Source organism: Pseudorca crassidens, chromosome 20 (genome assembly GCF_039906515.1).
Source record: "Pseudorca crassidens isolate mPseCra1 chromosome 20, mPseCra1.hap1, whole genome shotgun sequence".
In the NCBI taxonomy this organism is placed as follows: Eukaryota; Metazoa; Chordata; class Mammalia; order Artiodactyla; family Delphinidae; genus Pseudorca; species Pseudorca crassidens.
Window position 1 is genome coordinate 55,610,649 of NC_090315.1, and position 17,032 is coordinate 55,627,680.

Sequence of the window (17,032 nt, forward strand, 5' to 3'; positions counted from 1 at the left end):
AGTTTCCAGGGATTGGGATGTGGACATCTTGGGAAGCCATCATTCAGCCCACCACAAGCACAAACCTCCCTGGAAAGGTGGCCAGGGTTGTTTTTCAGCGAGTTCAACCGGAAAAATAATATGCATTCTCAGTAAGGTGGGCAGGGACAGGTGGAAGTTTACAGGCTTTGGAATCAGACACACATCAAATTAAAATAGGAGTGTAGAGCTGAAAAGAACAAAGTGAGCCTATTGCTCACCAGGCAGGGAGAGCCAGGTCAGTCATGTCCCTGAGAAGACACTGAACACAGAGCAGAAGGTAGGAGGTGCCGCAACTAAAGTGAAATTCCGAGTTCAGATGACTGACTCAGGAGGTGCTATTGGTCATTGAGCTGATTTATGTCACAAAGTACAAGCCGGGTTCTTAAAAGGTCTGGAGTGGGTTCTGGGAGGCTTCAGCAGGCTCAGGGCCATGTGGTAGGGTTCAGCGTGGTGAGAGTTTACTCTGACCCCTGTGTTCCAGCTTGGGCAAGCTGCAGCCACTCCACCTCCCTGGGCCTCAGTTTCCTCATCAGTAAAAGGAGCTTGATCGTTCTCCCTGGAAAGCTTTTGTGATGATCAGAAGTACTAGGTGTCCAGCAAGGATTTGATGCCTGGTAGATGCTCAGTTGATTAAAAACCACCATCATAGGACCTCCCTGGTGGCACAATGGTTAAGAATCTGCCTGCCAATGCAGGGGACATGGGTTTGAGCCCTGGTCGTGGAAGATCCCACATGCCGTGGAGCACGCCTAAAGCCCATGCTCCGCAACAAGAGAAGCCACCGCAGTGAGATGCCCGCGCACTGAGACGAAGAGTAGCCCCCACTAGCCGCAACTAGAGAAAGCCCGCGCGCAGCAACGAAGACCCAACACGGCCAAAAAATAAGTAAATAAATTTATTGAAAAGTAAAATAAAATAAAAACCACCATCACTGTTGCTGGGTTTGAATCCCAGCTCCACCATGCTAACTAACACATACCTAAGCTGTGTGACTTGGCCAAAGTTACTGACCCTATCTGTGTCTCAGTCTCCCCATCTGTAAAATGGGGCTATTAGTAGCATGTCCCGTAGAATTGATGTGGAATTTAAATAAATTAATACGTGTGAGGGGCTTTGTATAATGCCCGGCTCATCATATGTGCTCCATAAGCGTTAGCTATAATTTTCACATGACTGTCATCTCTTTCAAGCTAGTCGGCAATTATTTTTTGAGTGCGGACTCCGCCAGCAACTTACTCTAGCATTTCATGAAGAGACACCGTGTGTGAATGCCATGAGCTCCGAGTTTGCAAAAACTCACAGTTTTTACTGTGACTCAGCTACAGGGTGGGTAGTTCCATATTTCCCAACAGCCTTGAGCCTTAACAGTCCCCTCTTTTCCTAAACAGAAGTTCCCAGTGATTCCTGGGGACAGAAGTGCTGTTCTGGATGAGGTGTCTGAGAGGCGTCCCTTCTCTGAGGCCCTGCCTCACCTGCTGCCAGGTTCTTCATGGTCCATTTCCGAGCTCACATTCATGTGGGGGGGGGTACTCTTGTCTCCTTGCACATGTGACACTGAAACTTTAGGGAGGTTAGGTGACTGATCCAAAGTCACTGACGTAGGGGTGGGATCTGAACTTGTCTGGAGTTCGTTTGCAGCTTTCTCTCCTGTCCTCAGCCCAGCACACACGTGCGCGTGTGCACACACACACACACACACACACACACACACACATACACACATACCTCTGAGAAATGGCAGATGCTTAAATGGTATCCTTCAGTAGAGAATCCAGGGACAAGGGAACCAGCAGGGGATGACCGAGCCCTAGCCGTCTTACAGAAGTATGGCTGCTGTCCACCAAAACCCTTGAGTGGGCTAAACGGGCCAGTGACCAAAGTTATCCCATACTATTTAGACTTTCTAAAAGCTTCTAGTAGGTTTTCAAACTAAAAGTTTACTGTCAGAGGCAAGTAGCTGTTTTCTGTTCTTTTCTGAGATGGTCGGTCAGGTGCAACCACAAGAGGAGACACAGAGAGACTCAGGAAAACAAAGGTTATTCTATCCACAGGTGCTGGAGACAGGAGGCGAGTGGCTCAGGGCACATGGAAAAGACACCAGGGTGGACAGGAGACAGAAGACAGGAGCGGGGTGAACTCTGAGACTGAGGCCTTTATTGGGGTTTCTGAGGGCAAGGCAGGAAAGGGCAGAGTGAACAGCCTAGGACTGGCTAGGTGAACAATTCAGTGAACTTTGGGCTAGAGGGATGGTTCCTAGTTGCCTGGTACTCAGTCCTGGGCTGATTAAGGCGGAGGGACATTGTCTCCGGGGGTGTATGGACCAGATGGAGGATTGGTTAGTTTGCATATCAAAGACATACTGGGCTCTTTCCTGCCTCTAAGAATTGTCTGGTCCAGGGAGACACAGTCTTGTTCCAGCCAGAAAGTTTTTTTAAGGTGTGAAAACATCATAATATGCAGAAAATTTTAAATATATACAATAAAGCAGCATGAAAGACAGTTCTATTCATAATCTGGAATTGGCTAGAAAGTGGGAGGAATGGAGACTATAGCCAATTACTCGCCCTCCCCTGCCTGTCCTGCTCTTGAACCTGGGCGTGTGTCAAGGGTGTGTGGCCCCACTCTGCTTTGCAATGATCAGTGTGCCGTTCTCCAGCCTAGGGCGGGGGCCCCAGAGTGCAGGGTCCCTGTTCAGGTTGTTGTATCTTCATCACTTAGCACAGGGTCTGGCCCACAGGGGCACTTAGGAACTCTGTGGAGCTGAAATGACACAAGCAAGGTGAAGATGTTTTGGTAGAAGGAGGCAATACTTCCCCAGTCCATCTCTTCAATACTTGCTACAGGGAGTGCTTGCTGGCCATTGGCCTAAGTGGTTCATGGCCATCCACGACTCAGCCCTCACTGCAGCTCCTGGGGAAGGGACCACTGTTACTATCTTGATTTTACAGACGGGCGTCTAAGGCCCAGAGTAGCCAAAGAACTTACCCAAATGCACACAGCTAAGAAGCAGTGGTAGTCAGTTATAAACTCAATGCTCTTTAAATCCAGAATCCTAAGTCCTAAGCATTATGCAATTCTGCCCCCATTCCCCACTCCTGCCAGCTACCATCTCTCCCCAACTCTCCAGCCTAATCCTCCTGAGGCTGCCAGATTGCCAGTGTTGGTGTAGCACGGCCTGGCGTCGTCTCTCCTCTCCTCTTGAACTCTCAATGGCTCCCCAGTGTCTAACAGTGGAAATATAAACCAAAAATGTTAAGTACTACCATACCCAATTTAAGAGGACAATGCAATCAGGGTTCTCTGATTTGCAGGTAACACAAAGCCAGTATTTCTCAAAAGGTGGTTTGTGGGCTTCCTGTACCAGAATTCCCCAGGATGCTCATTTAGGTTGTGAATCCTGAGACCCCACCCAGGGCTTGAAGGGTAGGGATAGAGCATCTATGTTTCCAACACGCTTCCCAGATGACCCCGAGCACACTGGTCGTTTGGGGCTTGGGCCTCCATGATTTTTTAAAAGTACCAGGTGGTTCTAGTGCACAGCTAGCATGGAGAATGGAAATTAGTGCCAAACCAGGAAGAAAGGACTGGAGGAAGAAAGTAAGAAAGCAAAAGACAGGAAAATGACTCATAGCCTTCAGGAGAAGTCACTAGAAGATAATGCTTTAAAAAACTAAAAAAGATTTGAATAAAAAAGGCAGAGTGGAGATGGGGAAGCCGGGTGAAGGGTGTACAGGAGCGCTCTTTTCTGTAAGTCTAAAATTCTTTCAAAATGGAAAATTTTTATAAAGCAGGCATGGAGATGAGTCAACCCAGGTCCCTCTTAGCAGCACATTTGATACTTTTCCAATAAGAGGCAAAGTTGGTGTCCCGTGAGGATTTGAACGTGTGAATTCCAAGAGTCAGAGTCACAGAGATGTTTTTTTTAAACTGGAGTATAGTTGATTTACAGTGTTGTGTTAGTTTCTGCTGTACAGCATAGTGAATCAGTTATACATATTCATATGTCCACTCTTTTTTAGATTCTTTTCCCATATAGGTCATTACAGAGTATTGAGTAGAGTTCCCTGTGCTGTACAGTAGGTCCTTATTAGTTATCTGCTTTATATATAGTAGTGTGTATATGTCAATCCTAATCTTCCAATTCATCCCTCCCCCACTTTCCCCCTGGTAACCATAAGTTTGTTTTTTTTATATCTGTGACTCTATTTCTGTTTTGTAAATAAGTTCATTTGTATCATCTTTTTAGATTCTACATATAAGTGATATCATACAATATTTCTCTTTCTCTGTTTGACTTACTTCACTCAGTATGACAATCTCCAGGTCCATCCATGTGGCTGCACATGGCATTGTTTCATTCTTTTTTATGGCTGAGTAATATTCCATTTTGTGTGTGTGTGTGTGTGTGTGTGTGTGTATGTGTGTGTGTGTATACCACATCTTTATCCATTCCTCTGTCAGTGGACATTTAGGTTGCTTCCATGTCTTGGCTATGTGAACAGTGCTGCAATGAACATTGGGGTGCATGTATCTTTTTGAATGATGGTTTTCTCCAGATATATGCCCAGGAGTGGGATTGCTGGATCATATGGTAGCTCTATTTTTAGTTTTTTAAGGAACCTCCATACTGTTCTCCATAATGGTTGTACCAATTTACATTCCTACCAACAGCAGAGTCACAGAGATTTAGGGGCACAAAGCCTCTCCCAAACTGACTTTTTCAACTGTTGTAGCTCCAGTGTAGTCTTTTGGAAAGTTTGCTTTAATTTTTTTCTAATTAAAAAATATATATATGTATATCTCCCGCCCCACCAAATAATAACACTTGACCCAGTTCTGGAAGATCCCAGGCGGGAACGCGTCTGTTTACTTGTGTCCCTTTAGAAGGAATGTGGTTAATTGGGCTCCCGACAGCAGGGTGCTAGAGAACGCTCCGTGCCTCCTTCTTTAATCTCAATCTCAAAGTAAGTGTCAGCCTTGAGTAATCCCAGAGACACATTTCCCCATGGCCCTCTGAGCGCTCCCTGCTCTGGTGCTGGGATATGGGCTGCCTGTTGACAACCAGCCTGGGCTGGGTGTTTATGTTTCATATGAACAGAATTCAGCATTTTAGGCAAAGCACATTAGCCAGTACCTATGGGTGGCAGCCCTCAGAGAGAGTGACCGTGAAGGGCAGGCTGGCTCAAGGGGAGACCAGAGTGGCCTTAAAGCTGGTCCTGTGTAGCATGAAGACCAGTAGGTGTGGCCTCACCAGCCCCCAGGTGAGTCTTCCTGCCTCCAGGATTTTGGAGAATGCAGAACTGCAGCCATCACTTATCACGTGCATGCTACGCGCCAGGGAGCCAAACTCCTTCTATCGTCCCATCTCATTTAAAACTGCCAACCCTAGTTGGGGAGGACTGTATGATCCCCAGCTTGCAGTTGAAGAAACTGAGGTTCAGTGATAAAGGGACTCACCCAAGGTCACATGGCTTGGATGGGGACTTGCCCAGAGCCAAAGCCTTGCCCCAGCTACCTACTGTATCTGACTAGCATATGTAGCTTTTTATTGAGCACCTACTATGTGCTAAGTGCTTTACAGGCCTTAAATGTTATAGCAGCTCTGTGAGGAAGGTATCAGGGTTCTCATGTCAGAGCAGAGGGGACTGAGGCTTGCCTTTGACACAAGGTCAAGTGCATGGCCGGTAGATGATGGAGCAAGGATTCATATCCACGTGGAGACTCGAACCTACTTGGGGTGGAGATCTTGCCTGTCCCACTCACCATTACATACTCACATCCTGGCCCATCCAGGTGTTTAACAAATAGTGATCAAATGCATGAACCCCAGGCCCAGTTAGACTCAGAGCCCTTGCTCCTAACCATTCCTCCATGTTCCTTTCCGCTGCCCCAGGAACAAAGCTCCCCCCACCAAATATCTCAGAGATCCTGATGTACAGTAGCCACCCCTGGAAAGATGCTTGCAAAGAGAACAGATGATCATCTGACACACAGTTTACCTCCTGAAGACTGGAGAAGGCACCAGAAGGTCTTTCATGGTCTCTTCTAATTTTATCATGACGAGTGTTACCATTATTGTTGCTGTTGCCACTTAAATGCACAGGTTGGAGTCATCACTGCTGGAACGTACACTCACATCCTTTGGAAACAGAGGTGAAAACGCAACCCTGAGGGCAAAACTAAGCAAGACTGTTGGAAGTCAAGATAGTGGTTCCCCTGCAGGGTTGGGATCGGGGAGGCTAGTACAGGATCAGATATGAGCGGCCTTCCCAAAGGCTGCTCACATTCTGTTTCTTGATCAGGAAGTAGTTTATATGGGTAGGTTTAGTTTGTGAAACTTCACCAAACCATACAGTTATGGTAGCATATTTCTATAGGTATATTTTTAATAACAAGGAACAGATAGAATGGTCAATTGACGTGGTCGCTGTGTCAGGATCTTCCAGTTGCCAGCTTTTGAGTCCAGTTTACCACTCGCTAGCTGTGTGGCTTAAGGCAAGGTACTTAACATCTCTGTGCCTCAGTTTATTAGCTGGGAAATGGGCCTGCAGGGTCGGTTGTGAGTGCCCAAGCCCTTTGCCCTTCATTTTGTAAGAAATCTGAAACCTTCAAGTGTTGTTTAAATTTTGTTTTATTTGGCTGTTAATTAGCAAATGACATTAAGTTGATTTTTTTTTCCCTAAAGAATACTTTTCTAGTTAGAGTCTTCTACATACTTCTTATGTTCAGAGGATTAAACCAGATAATACACATAAAGTGCCCTCACAGTGATTAGCACACACATGCTCAATAAATGTTAGCTCTTAGTTTCACTTCCTCTCCTGAAAATATAAAAAGGCCCTGGGCAGGAATTTCTTGGGATTCAGTCTCTCCTTGAAGGCCATCATTGTGACAGTGGATACATGATGGGCGTTTCTCTGATGAACCTCTTTTTTATGGGAACAAACTGTCAGTATATCCTGGGTCCTACTTTTTTGCATGTTATCATTGTACCAACCCTGGAAGCATAGGTTATACTACAGCAAGGAATGTGTTCTCTAGAGGGGAAAAGTCAACATAATGTCATTTGCTAACTAATGGCAAAATAAAATGAAACAAAAACTCTAGAGGAGGGGCTTCCCTGGTGGCGCAGAGGTTGCAAGTCCGCCTGCCGATTGCAGGGGACGCCGGTTCGTGCCCCGGTCCGGGAGGATCCCACGTGCCGCGGAGCGGCTGGGCCTGTGAGCCATGGCCCCTGAGCCTGCGCGTCCGGAGCCTGTGCTCCGCAGCGGGAGAGGCCGCAGCAGTGAGAGGCCCGCGTACCGCAAAAAAAAAAAAAAAAACAAAACAAAAAACCCTAGAGGTTTCAAATGAGCCACCCAACCTACAGACAGCCATCCGGAGCAAACGCTGGTTGTTTTGACTGTAAAGGACATTGGAAAGCAGGACTAGATTCAAAATGGACAGTTACTTGGAAAATATGTTTTTGCAGGGGTCCGGATAGGCCACTACAAAGGTCAAAGGCCTCAGTATTCACAGCCCTGAAGACTTAGTAAGGTCCCCACCTGAACCCCAGCCTCATCTCATGCCTGCTGCTCCCAAGTGCCTGGTGTTCCAGCCCACACTGACTTAGCCCTTCCAGGAAGTGGGCTGTACTCCCCACCCCTAGGTCTTTGCTTACAGACTTTCTGGGGAGAGTCCATGGGAACACCTGACCCTCTTCCTAGCCCCACCTCCCGGATCTGTTGCAGTTCAATTCTACTTATCCTTCAAGGGCTTTGTCAAGTGCTATCTCCTCTGTGAAGCCTCTCCTGACTCACCCATACCCGCGAAAAGTATATGTATCTCTCTCCCTCCATATCTCTCTCCCTTCTTCCCTCTCCCCTCTCTCCTCTCCCCTCTCTCCCCTTCCCTCCCCCTTCTCTCCCCAGAAGGAAACTTTGAATATATTATGTGCTATTCTACATGGTAAAAGGGTCTTGCAGATGTGATTAAGTTAAGGACCTTGAGATGGGGAGATTTCCTGGATTATCAGGGTGGGCTCGGTGTAGTCATAAAGGAAAGAGGAAGGCAGGAGGGTCAGAGTCAGAAAAGATGTGACAGCGAATCAGAGCTCAGAGTGATGCAGCTACAAGCCAAGGAATAAAGGCAGCTTCTAGGTTCTCCCCTAGAGCCTCCAGGAGGAACTAGCCTTGCTGACACTTCGATTTTTGCCTTGTAAAACCCATTTCAGACGATGTCTTCTAACACAGTAAGATAACAAATTTGTGTTGTTTTAAGCCACTGCATTTATGATCATTTGTAACAGCAGCCATAGGAAATTAATATAGGTCTAGAACCATCTGGTATATTTTCAGGTTGGTCTTGGTGGACTAGTCAAGAGTCCATGCTTTTCTGGAGTGAGTCAGATTCTCTGCAGTGTCATGAACACATGTACTGACCCTCTGTTGTGTGCAGAATTGGGTATAAGGGTGCTCCCTGGTTGCAAAGAGATATGAAATGTTACTCCAGGGGCTAAATTGCCAGTGTAGGGCCCCCAGAACTGAACTGGGCCCTGGAGAAACCTAGCCTAAGTACGGGGCCTTCTGGACTAATCCTCCAAATCTGGACCTTACCTGGAAAGATACAAATATGGTGGAAGGGGTGGTTGATGGCCTGGGTCAGCACCTCTCTGGGTGATGCTGGGCAACGGGATGGAACATTTCTGAGCCTCAGTTCCCTCCTATGAAGATGGGGCTGGGAACAGGAATACTTACCTGGACATATTGCTGTGAGTCTCAACCTTGCTGAAATGTGTGTGAGAGTTCCCTCCAAATGCTTGTTTTATCTAGCACACACATTAAAGGGACTGTCCCAGTGGACTCCCTACCCCCTCCCCCCCAACCCCCCCGCTGCCCATCAAATCCCTGGAATGGCTGAAATCAACTTCAAAGCCCTGTAAAGGTGTCATTCTGGGATGATTCTGCTGCTTCTCTTTCAGGTGAAGTCTATTACAGGAGCAAATACCTGAGAAGTGATACCTACAATGCCAATATTGAAGCAAACAGGATTGTGGTGTCAGAATTTGGAACAATGGCCTATCCGGACCCCTGCAAAAACATATTTTCCAAGTAACTGTCCATTTTGAATCTAGTCCTGCTTTCCAATGTCCTTTGCAGTCAAAACAACCAGCGTTTGCTCTGGATAGCTGTCTGTAGGTTGGGTGGAAAATTTCCCGTGATGGCCTTTGACCACATACGCTACGCAGTTTTTGATCACTGACAGCAGGAGAGGCAAAGAGCATCTGACAGATTTGTTAGGTGTTCTCCCACATAGCTGGTGGGAGAGCACTTTGGAATTATCTACCAAAATTACAAATGCACATTCCCTTCAGTCCAGAGGGGTACTTGCTTGTGTCTGAAATGACAAATGTACAAGGTTATTCATGGCTGAATTATTTGTTATGAGGAGGAACTGAAAATAACTCAAATGATCATCAACAGAGGAGTGGTTAAATAAATCACAGTAACACTACAGGAAAATGCCAGGCAGGTATAAATAAAGGAATGAGGTTGCTCTCTATGTTCCAAATGAAAGATTTCCAAGATATACTGTTAAGTGGAAAAAAAAAAAAGCAAAGTGTAGAAAGAGCATATAGTATGCTATAATTTGTGTAAGAAGGCACGGGGAAATCTAGATTTATTTTCGTATGTGCAGAAACTCTGGAAGGATGCATGAGGGAAGTGGGGAACTGATGAGAGGAAGGATGGGGGAAATTTTCAGTTGTATACAGTTAAAATCATCTGGGTTGTGATGTATATGAATGTATTACATACATGTTCGACACTTACATTGTTGGCCAGGGAATCAGGCCAGCCATCAGTACCTCCTTTCTGATACTCTTTAGACATAGAAGGATTGTGAAATGTCTTAGGGGTAGACTGGCCCAGAGAGGGAGGCTGGCTTCTACTTTTCCAGAAATGACATCATCTCTCCAGTCTTAGCGTCCAGTGCTGAGTCCGGCACACAGCAAGCGGGGAACTCCCATTCCCTGCTGGGGGAGGAGCCTGGGGGAGGAGCCTGGGGGAGGAGCCTGGGGGAGGGGGAGGGAATGAATTTAAAACTGCAGCCTGTGGGGCCTCCTTGCTGTTACACTGTTTGCCAGTAGGGGGAGCACTAACCAGTACACGGGGTCAGGACTTCCTGCTTTGAGTTTGCCTTCTAATCAAGTGATCAGTTCTTAACTCATAATTAGTTTACTCTTCTTTTTCAAAAATCTAATATCCTGGACAAAGTTGGGTAACCAGGGTGGGCTCACATTCCTGCGCAAAGCAGCTTAGCTGGTTTGCTAGTCTTTGGGGGGCTGTTATGGGTATGAATATGATTTCTGTAGAGCTTCTTAAAATACTTCAGAACAATCCACCAGGTCTTGATGGCTCTGGTGCAGGAGACTTTTGGATTTGGGGAGCCCAGGAGGGCTCAGTGGGCAGCCTTGTTGTCTCAGCTGACTCCCTCCTTAGCTGATTGAATGTGGTGGTATTTTTGGGTAACTTGATCTCTGAGTCCTCAGGATTCCTCAAGGAACCCATTAGGACCCAGTACTTTTTCTCCCTTAGTTGAAGTAGAGTGTTTTAAATGGTGGGAAAATTAAAACCATCTCGAGTAGAACTTTCCAGCTGGGTGGACACAGCCATTGACCCCGTTGACTTGCTTCCTCCCCAGAGCTTTCCCCTACCTGTCCCACACCATCCCTGATTTCACAGACAACTGTCTGATCAACATCATGAAGTGTGGAGAAGACTTTTATGCAACCACAGAGACCAATTACATCAGGAAAATCAATCCCCAGACCCTGGAAACCCTGGAGAAGGTATCAGTAAATCTACAGCCAGCCTCAGTTCTTGACTCAAGAAAGGGACCCCCTGCAGGAGGCCAGGAGCCTGCAGGAACTCACAGAGGAGCCCTCCTCTGATGCCCTTGGGTCTTGGGCTCTCCCAGCTCAGCACTTAGCACTAGATTCTAAGCTTCCTTACAGCAGGACTGTGTCCTGTCATCTTTGTGTCTGTATTCATTCCTAGGACTCCCATAACAAAGGAATACAACAGAAATGTATCTTAGGTGGCTTAAGACAACAGAAATGTATCCTATCACAGTTCTGGAGGCTGGAAGTCTGAAATCAAGGTATCGGCAGAGCCATTCTCTCTCTGAAGTTTCTAAGGGAGGATCCTTCTCTGCCTCTTCCAGCTTCTGGTGGTTGTTCCTTGGTTTATAGGAACAACGAATAATTGTTGTAATCCAATCTCTTGCAAAGCTACAAATTATTGTGTGAAGGCCCACCCTAATCCAGAATGACCTCTTTTTAACTTGATTACATCTACAAAGACCCTATTTCCAAATTTAGGCACCAGGGGTTAGGACTTCAACATATCTTTTTGGAAGATACAATTCAACCCCTAACAGCGTCCATACTCCTTGACACTGAGTGGCACCTCAATGGAAATTTGAATGAATGACTATACTGGGCCACCCAGGACTCCCAGCAGCCCTGCCTTGTATTGACCTGAAGAGGGAGGCATTAGGCACAGAGCAAGGGTGCAAAAATCAGTGCCCAAGCAGATACCTTTCCTGGGTAGAATCAAGTCTACATTTTCGTGAAGATCAATAGACCCACTTTCAGTTTTCTCCAGCTGGCAGTTCAAAGCCTGGATGTCTTTGCAATACAATTTAACGATCCCTTGGAAGGAGTGCTTTCCTTAGCTGTGAAATTACGTCCAGCTCCTTTTAGGCTAGGCGGCGTAGGTCCAACTGATGTATGCTTTCCACAGAGCTGCAGAGAGGAATTACTAGGAGAGAACGAGGTATTGCCTGACTTTTGGCTGGAGGAGGTTGTGCTATTCTGGGGGAAGAAGGGCAGGCAGTTGGCTCCCGGGCCACCCCATTGCTGTATGGTTGTGGCCTGTTAGGAGTCGGGATCATTATTGAGCTCCTTAGTCTCTTTTCCCTTTGACCAAATGTTTTTGTAACCTTTCTGTTCCCAGAATAACCCTATGAGAGAGGCCTGGAGATTTATGCCTCTGTGGGATGCAAAAGGGGAGAATTTAAATAGCTTCACCAAAGAAGTGGCCAAGATTAGCCCTAAGGCTGCCTCTCTGCCGGCAAGGCCAGGTGGCAGGGTAGGAACAGCTGTCAGAGAAAACACATGTAGCTCACCAAGTCCCCTGCAGCCTATTAGCTGTGGGAGGCCCCCTCGAGGTTACATCAGGTTGCAAGAGGAAACATCTCCTTTAAAGGTGATGTCTGCCTTATTTTCAGATCAGGAGATGTGCAAAAATAACCATCATCTCTCTGAACCTGGAGTCAGTCAGCTTTTCATAGGATTTCACCCTTTCCCCTTTCAAAAACCAGGTGGCTGTCATGTTTTGCAGGTTGACTATCGTAAACATGTGGCTGTAAATCTGGCAACATCACATCCTCATTATGATGACGCTGGAAATGTTCTCAACATTGGTATGTCCATCGTGGACAAGGGGAAGACAAAATATGTGATCTTTAAGATCCCTGCCACAGTATCAGGTGGGTCATTCTGAGGCTGTAATGGAGTACAGACACCAAGGGTGGCTCTTTCGGAAGAGTTCTGATTTTGGTTGATAACACAGCACTCAATCTGACACTTACCCGCACAGATGATTCAGAGGACCGTGAACTCACTTTTCTCCTTTAGGAGAAAAGAAATAATGCTAGGCTTCCTTTTGGAAGAAGTGAATCCCTTTGCTATTCCAACCTCCTTTTCTTTAGGTTCCTGTTCATTAATTCATTAATTTATCCATTATTCATTAATCATCTACCTATCAATCCATCCATTAATCTATTCATCATCCAGCCATCATGCAGCCATCCAGCCATCCTTCCTTTCTTTCATTCATTTTTTTTAGTTTTCTGACAAACCTCTGTATGTCAGGGCTGTGCTGTCCTCTTTCATCCCAGCGCCTGAAGCCAGGCTCCCAGGGTTGTTCAGGGAGCTCAGCCCTGCTGGCACTCACTCCAGATCCCCACCCTGTTCTGCTGGCCTCCTGGACCTTCTCCATTTAGGGGCGGGAACCCAGCGTGGAGCCCAGACCGATTATGTTCCTGAGGGGGAGGAGGGCGGGGCTCCTAGACCTTATTTGTCCAGGACTCTCTTGGGAGCCACACCCAGGAGACCAGGCCTCCAAGAGTGGCTGCGCAGGCTCAGGAGACAGAACTATGAGGGTGCTTGGCTAGACCTTCTGGTTTAGGAAGGCTGGTTTCCATCTGTGATCCCTGCTGGCTCCCCTCCCTCACAGTCCCGTAGAGCCCCCCCCCGCCCCCCCCCCCAGCAGATTCCAGGCTCTGCTGGCAGATGGGAGCCCCGGAGGTCAGAAGGTACAATGCTCTTGTTAAATGGAACTGCCATTAATTAAGCCAATAAAGGGATATAGGGTCTGGCTTGGGATCCTAGAATGCAGACCTGGGGGTGGTCTAGCCATTTGAGTTTGCCACCTCATATTACAGAGCACTGCGAGTCCCAGGGGCATCAGGTGACATGCGCACGGCTCACAGGAGGTACCCTCTGCACACCTGGTCCAGGCTGGCAGCTTTGCTGGGATTCACACCTGTGTCCTGCCTCCCAGGCCCGGGTGCCTTTCCTTTCAGTTTGCTTTGTGTTCCATTGGTTTGGTGAAGAAAAGAACTGCCCCACAACCCAGAGCATCCCTCCCACCAGCCAGCTGTTTACAGTGTGCACAGGTGGCCACAAGAAAGGTGGCGACGCTTGCATGTAACTCATTATAACCCAGCCCCAGGCCTGGGTTGGGAGGCCTTTTGGCCAGCGGGTGACTCATCCTTGCAGAGGAAAAAGAAAACAGAATAGTTCTGAGCACCTTCGTGCTGGATGCTGAGCAAGGTACTTGGACTCCTGCAGGATTTCCCTTGTTCTCTCCCTTCCCTCTAATAACAGAGTAGGCAGCCAGGCTAAGGAGCCTGTGTCTTTCCGGCTTAACCCTGTGCCTCTGGCTGTAATGATGGAGCGTCCCACCAAGCCCTAGTTTCCCACCTGTAAAATGGGAATCGTACAGCCTACCTTGACTGTCACAATCTGTCACATTACCATAGACACTTAGTCTCATTCCCAGGTGTTTCAGAACGGGCAATGCCAAAAGAAATTCATAGAAACCCCGTGAAGTACACGTCAAATGATGGTTCTCAGTAACACATCAAAGCCTAACCTTGGGAAGCTAGCCCACTGCCTGGGAGCTTGACGGAAATGCAGGGCCTCGGGCCCCACCCCACAGGCTGAGTCACACTCCACATTTTGTCATGACGCCCAGATGATCCGCGTGCACGTGAAAGTGAGGAACATTGCTCCAGAGCAGGGGTTGGCAAATGTTTTCCGTAAACGTCCACAAAATAAGTATTTGAGGCTTTGCTGCCTGTATGGTCTCCGTTGCGTGTGCTCAACTCTGAATCTCGAAAGCAAAGCAGCCGTGGACCCTGCAGGGGCCACGGTCCAGATAAACCTCTACGTAGAAAACAGGTGGAGGCTGGGTTAGCCCTGTGTTGGAGTTGCACACGCCTGGCCCAGAGGCCCCGCGGTCCAGAGGCCCAGAGCCTGGGGATGCAGTGGTTTTGGATGCCAGACCAGATCTCACGGGGGAAGGGCCCTGTCCCTACATCAGCCAGGCAGCAGCCCCTTCACCCCGTTTGCTGTCGGCTCTCATTCAAAGGTTCTTCTCAGTGGCCGGGTGGGTTTGAGAGGCCGCGCTGCAGGAGACGGTGGCCCCGTCGGGGGCCACCAGGCCCTGTGCTGCCCCTGAGGCTGGCTTCTCTCTAGGGGGCAGGAAGAAGGGGCTGAGCCCCCTGAAACACATGGAGGTGTTCTGCTCCATCGCCTCGCTCTCGCTCCTCTCCCCGAGCTATTACCACAGCTTCGGAGTCACTGAAAGCTACATCGTTTTCCTCGAGCAGCCTTTCAAGATGGATATCCTCAAGATGGCAACTGCCTACCTCCGGGGTGCGAGCTGGGCTTCCTGCCTGGCTTTCCACAGGGAGGACAAGGTAAGGCAGGGCCGGCGACCCCGCAGCACGAGGATGGCGAGAGCAAGATGGAGGTCAGCAGGCAGCGGTGGCTTCAGGAGGGAGGCCCTCAGCTGCCACGCAGTCTCCCCAGAGGCATGAGCCGACCTTCCAGCGAGTTCTGCAGCTGGGATGGTCCTTCACAGTGGTCCCCAGTTAGGGCAAGGGGCTGGGCCTTTATGCCCCGACGTCCATAAGTCAGTAGAGCAGACCATCCGCAGAAGAGCGTGGGACCTTGGGCGAGGCAGCCTCAGCATCCAAGGCAGCCCCTACTCGCCCAGCAGCAAAGGGACTGCTCGTCAGCCCTGAGCGGCGCCTGGCCTCCTCCAGCCTCTGCCACCCATTGACAAGGCCCTTTCAGCATCCCTGCTGGGGGGCGGGGAGGGGATGTCACAGATTATTTAGACATCATGATGATAGGGCGTCCCACCGGATGGTGTAACAGAAACGTCTTCAGTTTAGGTACACCTGAGTGGAGTGCTCAGAATATCTGTGTGCCTGTCATGTACGTGTCCTGTATATGTGATGTCTGCATGTGTGTATACATGTGGGTATGAATACATTATTCGTGTATAGGTGTATGTAAGTATTTATTTGCTCTTGTTACTTGTGAAAAATAATCAAGTAATTCTCCGTGTCATCTATTCAAATAGCACGCAAGCGTAGAAAGCAACAGATCAAGTCTCCTTCCTCCCACCTCCCCGTCCAGCCCCCTCCAGAGGGAGTCACCACCATCCATCCGACACCCTTCTACTCCTCTTTCTGTGCAGCACGTGCATCTTCATGTTCCCATGCAAATATGTGTCCCGTGTGTGACTGCCGCCTCTATGATGCCTGTATTCTCAAGGAGGAGAGTGAGGTCCTCGAGGGAACAAAGGGGTTAGGCGAGATCCCTCCTCTGCTCAGAACCTTCTGGTGATTTCCCGTCTTCCTCAGAATAGGATCCAAAGGCTTCACTCACCAGCCCATAAAGGCCCACATGCCCTCATCCCAACCGCTGGCTTCCTGCTCACGTGGTCGCCACCTACACCTCAAAACTGCCAAACACGTTCCTGCCTCAGGGCCTTTGATTTTGTGTCCCCGCCACCTGGAATGGTTTTCCCCAGATGGCTTCCTCCCTTGATCAATCCCGGTCTCGCTCTACGCTCCCCCGTCCCTGAGGTCCGCCTGTCTATCACAGAACCCCCAGCCCCCGACAGGCTTTCTCCATCCCCCACTCCATTTTCTCAGTCGTGCTCATCCGTCATCCTTGACGTGTTGTATATATTGATCACTGACCTTGGCCTCACCCCCACTGAATTATACGCTCCATGAAGGTGGGCGGGTGGTTTTATTTTATCTCTCCAGTTCCCCCGAAAGTGCCTGATGTGTCTTCGGCCCTCATATGAATGTTTGTGGACTGAATGAGCTGGGCAAGGGGGCCAGCAGGGAGCCTGCAGAAGTGGGTTTGCTCCGCAGGACCACGAGCGTCCCGCCAGCAGGAGTGTCGGGGCCCCCTAGGCCTCCAGTCTGCAGCCCCTGGGGACCTCTGGCCCTGGGGAGTCCCACAGTGAGAAGACAGAGCCCCCAAGGACGGGGCACAGAGCCCTGGGAAGGGCTTTGGAATGCATTTGGAGCACTTTCCAAGAAGTCCCTGCGGCTGGCCCTGGGATTGGGTTTATGAGGAAGAAAGCCTACAATAACCACGCCTGTGTTCACCTCCCCAAACCCACCCTCCCTCCCAATGCCCTCCTCCTCTGTACACTACTCCTCGCCCCTCCCCCACTTAACTTCAAAGCCTGATTCTGGGAAAGGAGAGAAAGAAGCAATGAGCCAGAGGAGGTGGGGAAATGGCAGCCTGGAGCAGCCCCTCCCTCCTTTCAGAAGGAGGATGGTTAGGCCAGAGCTGCCAAACGAAAGAAAATACCCCTTCTTCCTTGGATTAGGCAACTGGGGCTGCAGATATGGCTACTTGACACCCAGA

The 17,032-nt window shown here is 48.8% G+C and overlaps 1 protein-coding gene across 1 annotated transcript in view; it reads left to right on the plus strand.

Annotated features, from left to right (window-relative positions):
• The window catches only part of BCO1 (beta-carotene oxygenase 1), a 157,687-nt gene that overhangs the window by 125,788 nt on the left and 14,867 nt on the right, over nt 1–17,032 (plus strand). The window contains exons 26-29 of the mRNA XM_067719486.1: nt 8,981–9,110; nt 10,702–10,849; nt 12,405–12,552; nt 14,828–15,051. Of these exons, the coding sequence (XP_067575587.1) occupies nt 8,981–9,110; nt 10,702–10,849; nt 12,405–12,552; nt 14,828–15,051 (650 nt within the window). The remainder of the gene's footprint in view (nt 1–8,980; nt 9,111–10,701; nt 10,850–12,404; nt 12,553–14,827; nt 15,052–17,032) is intronic.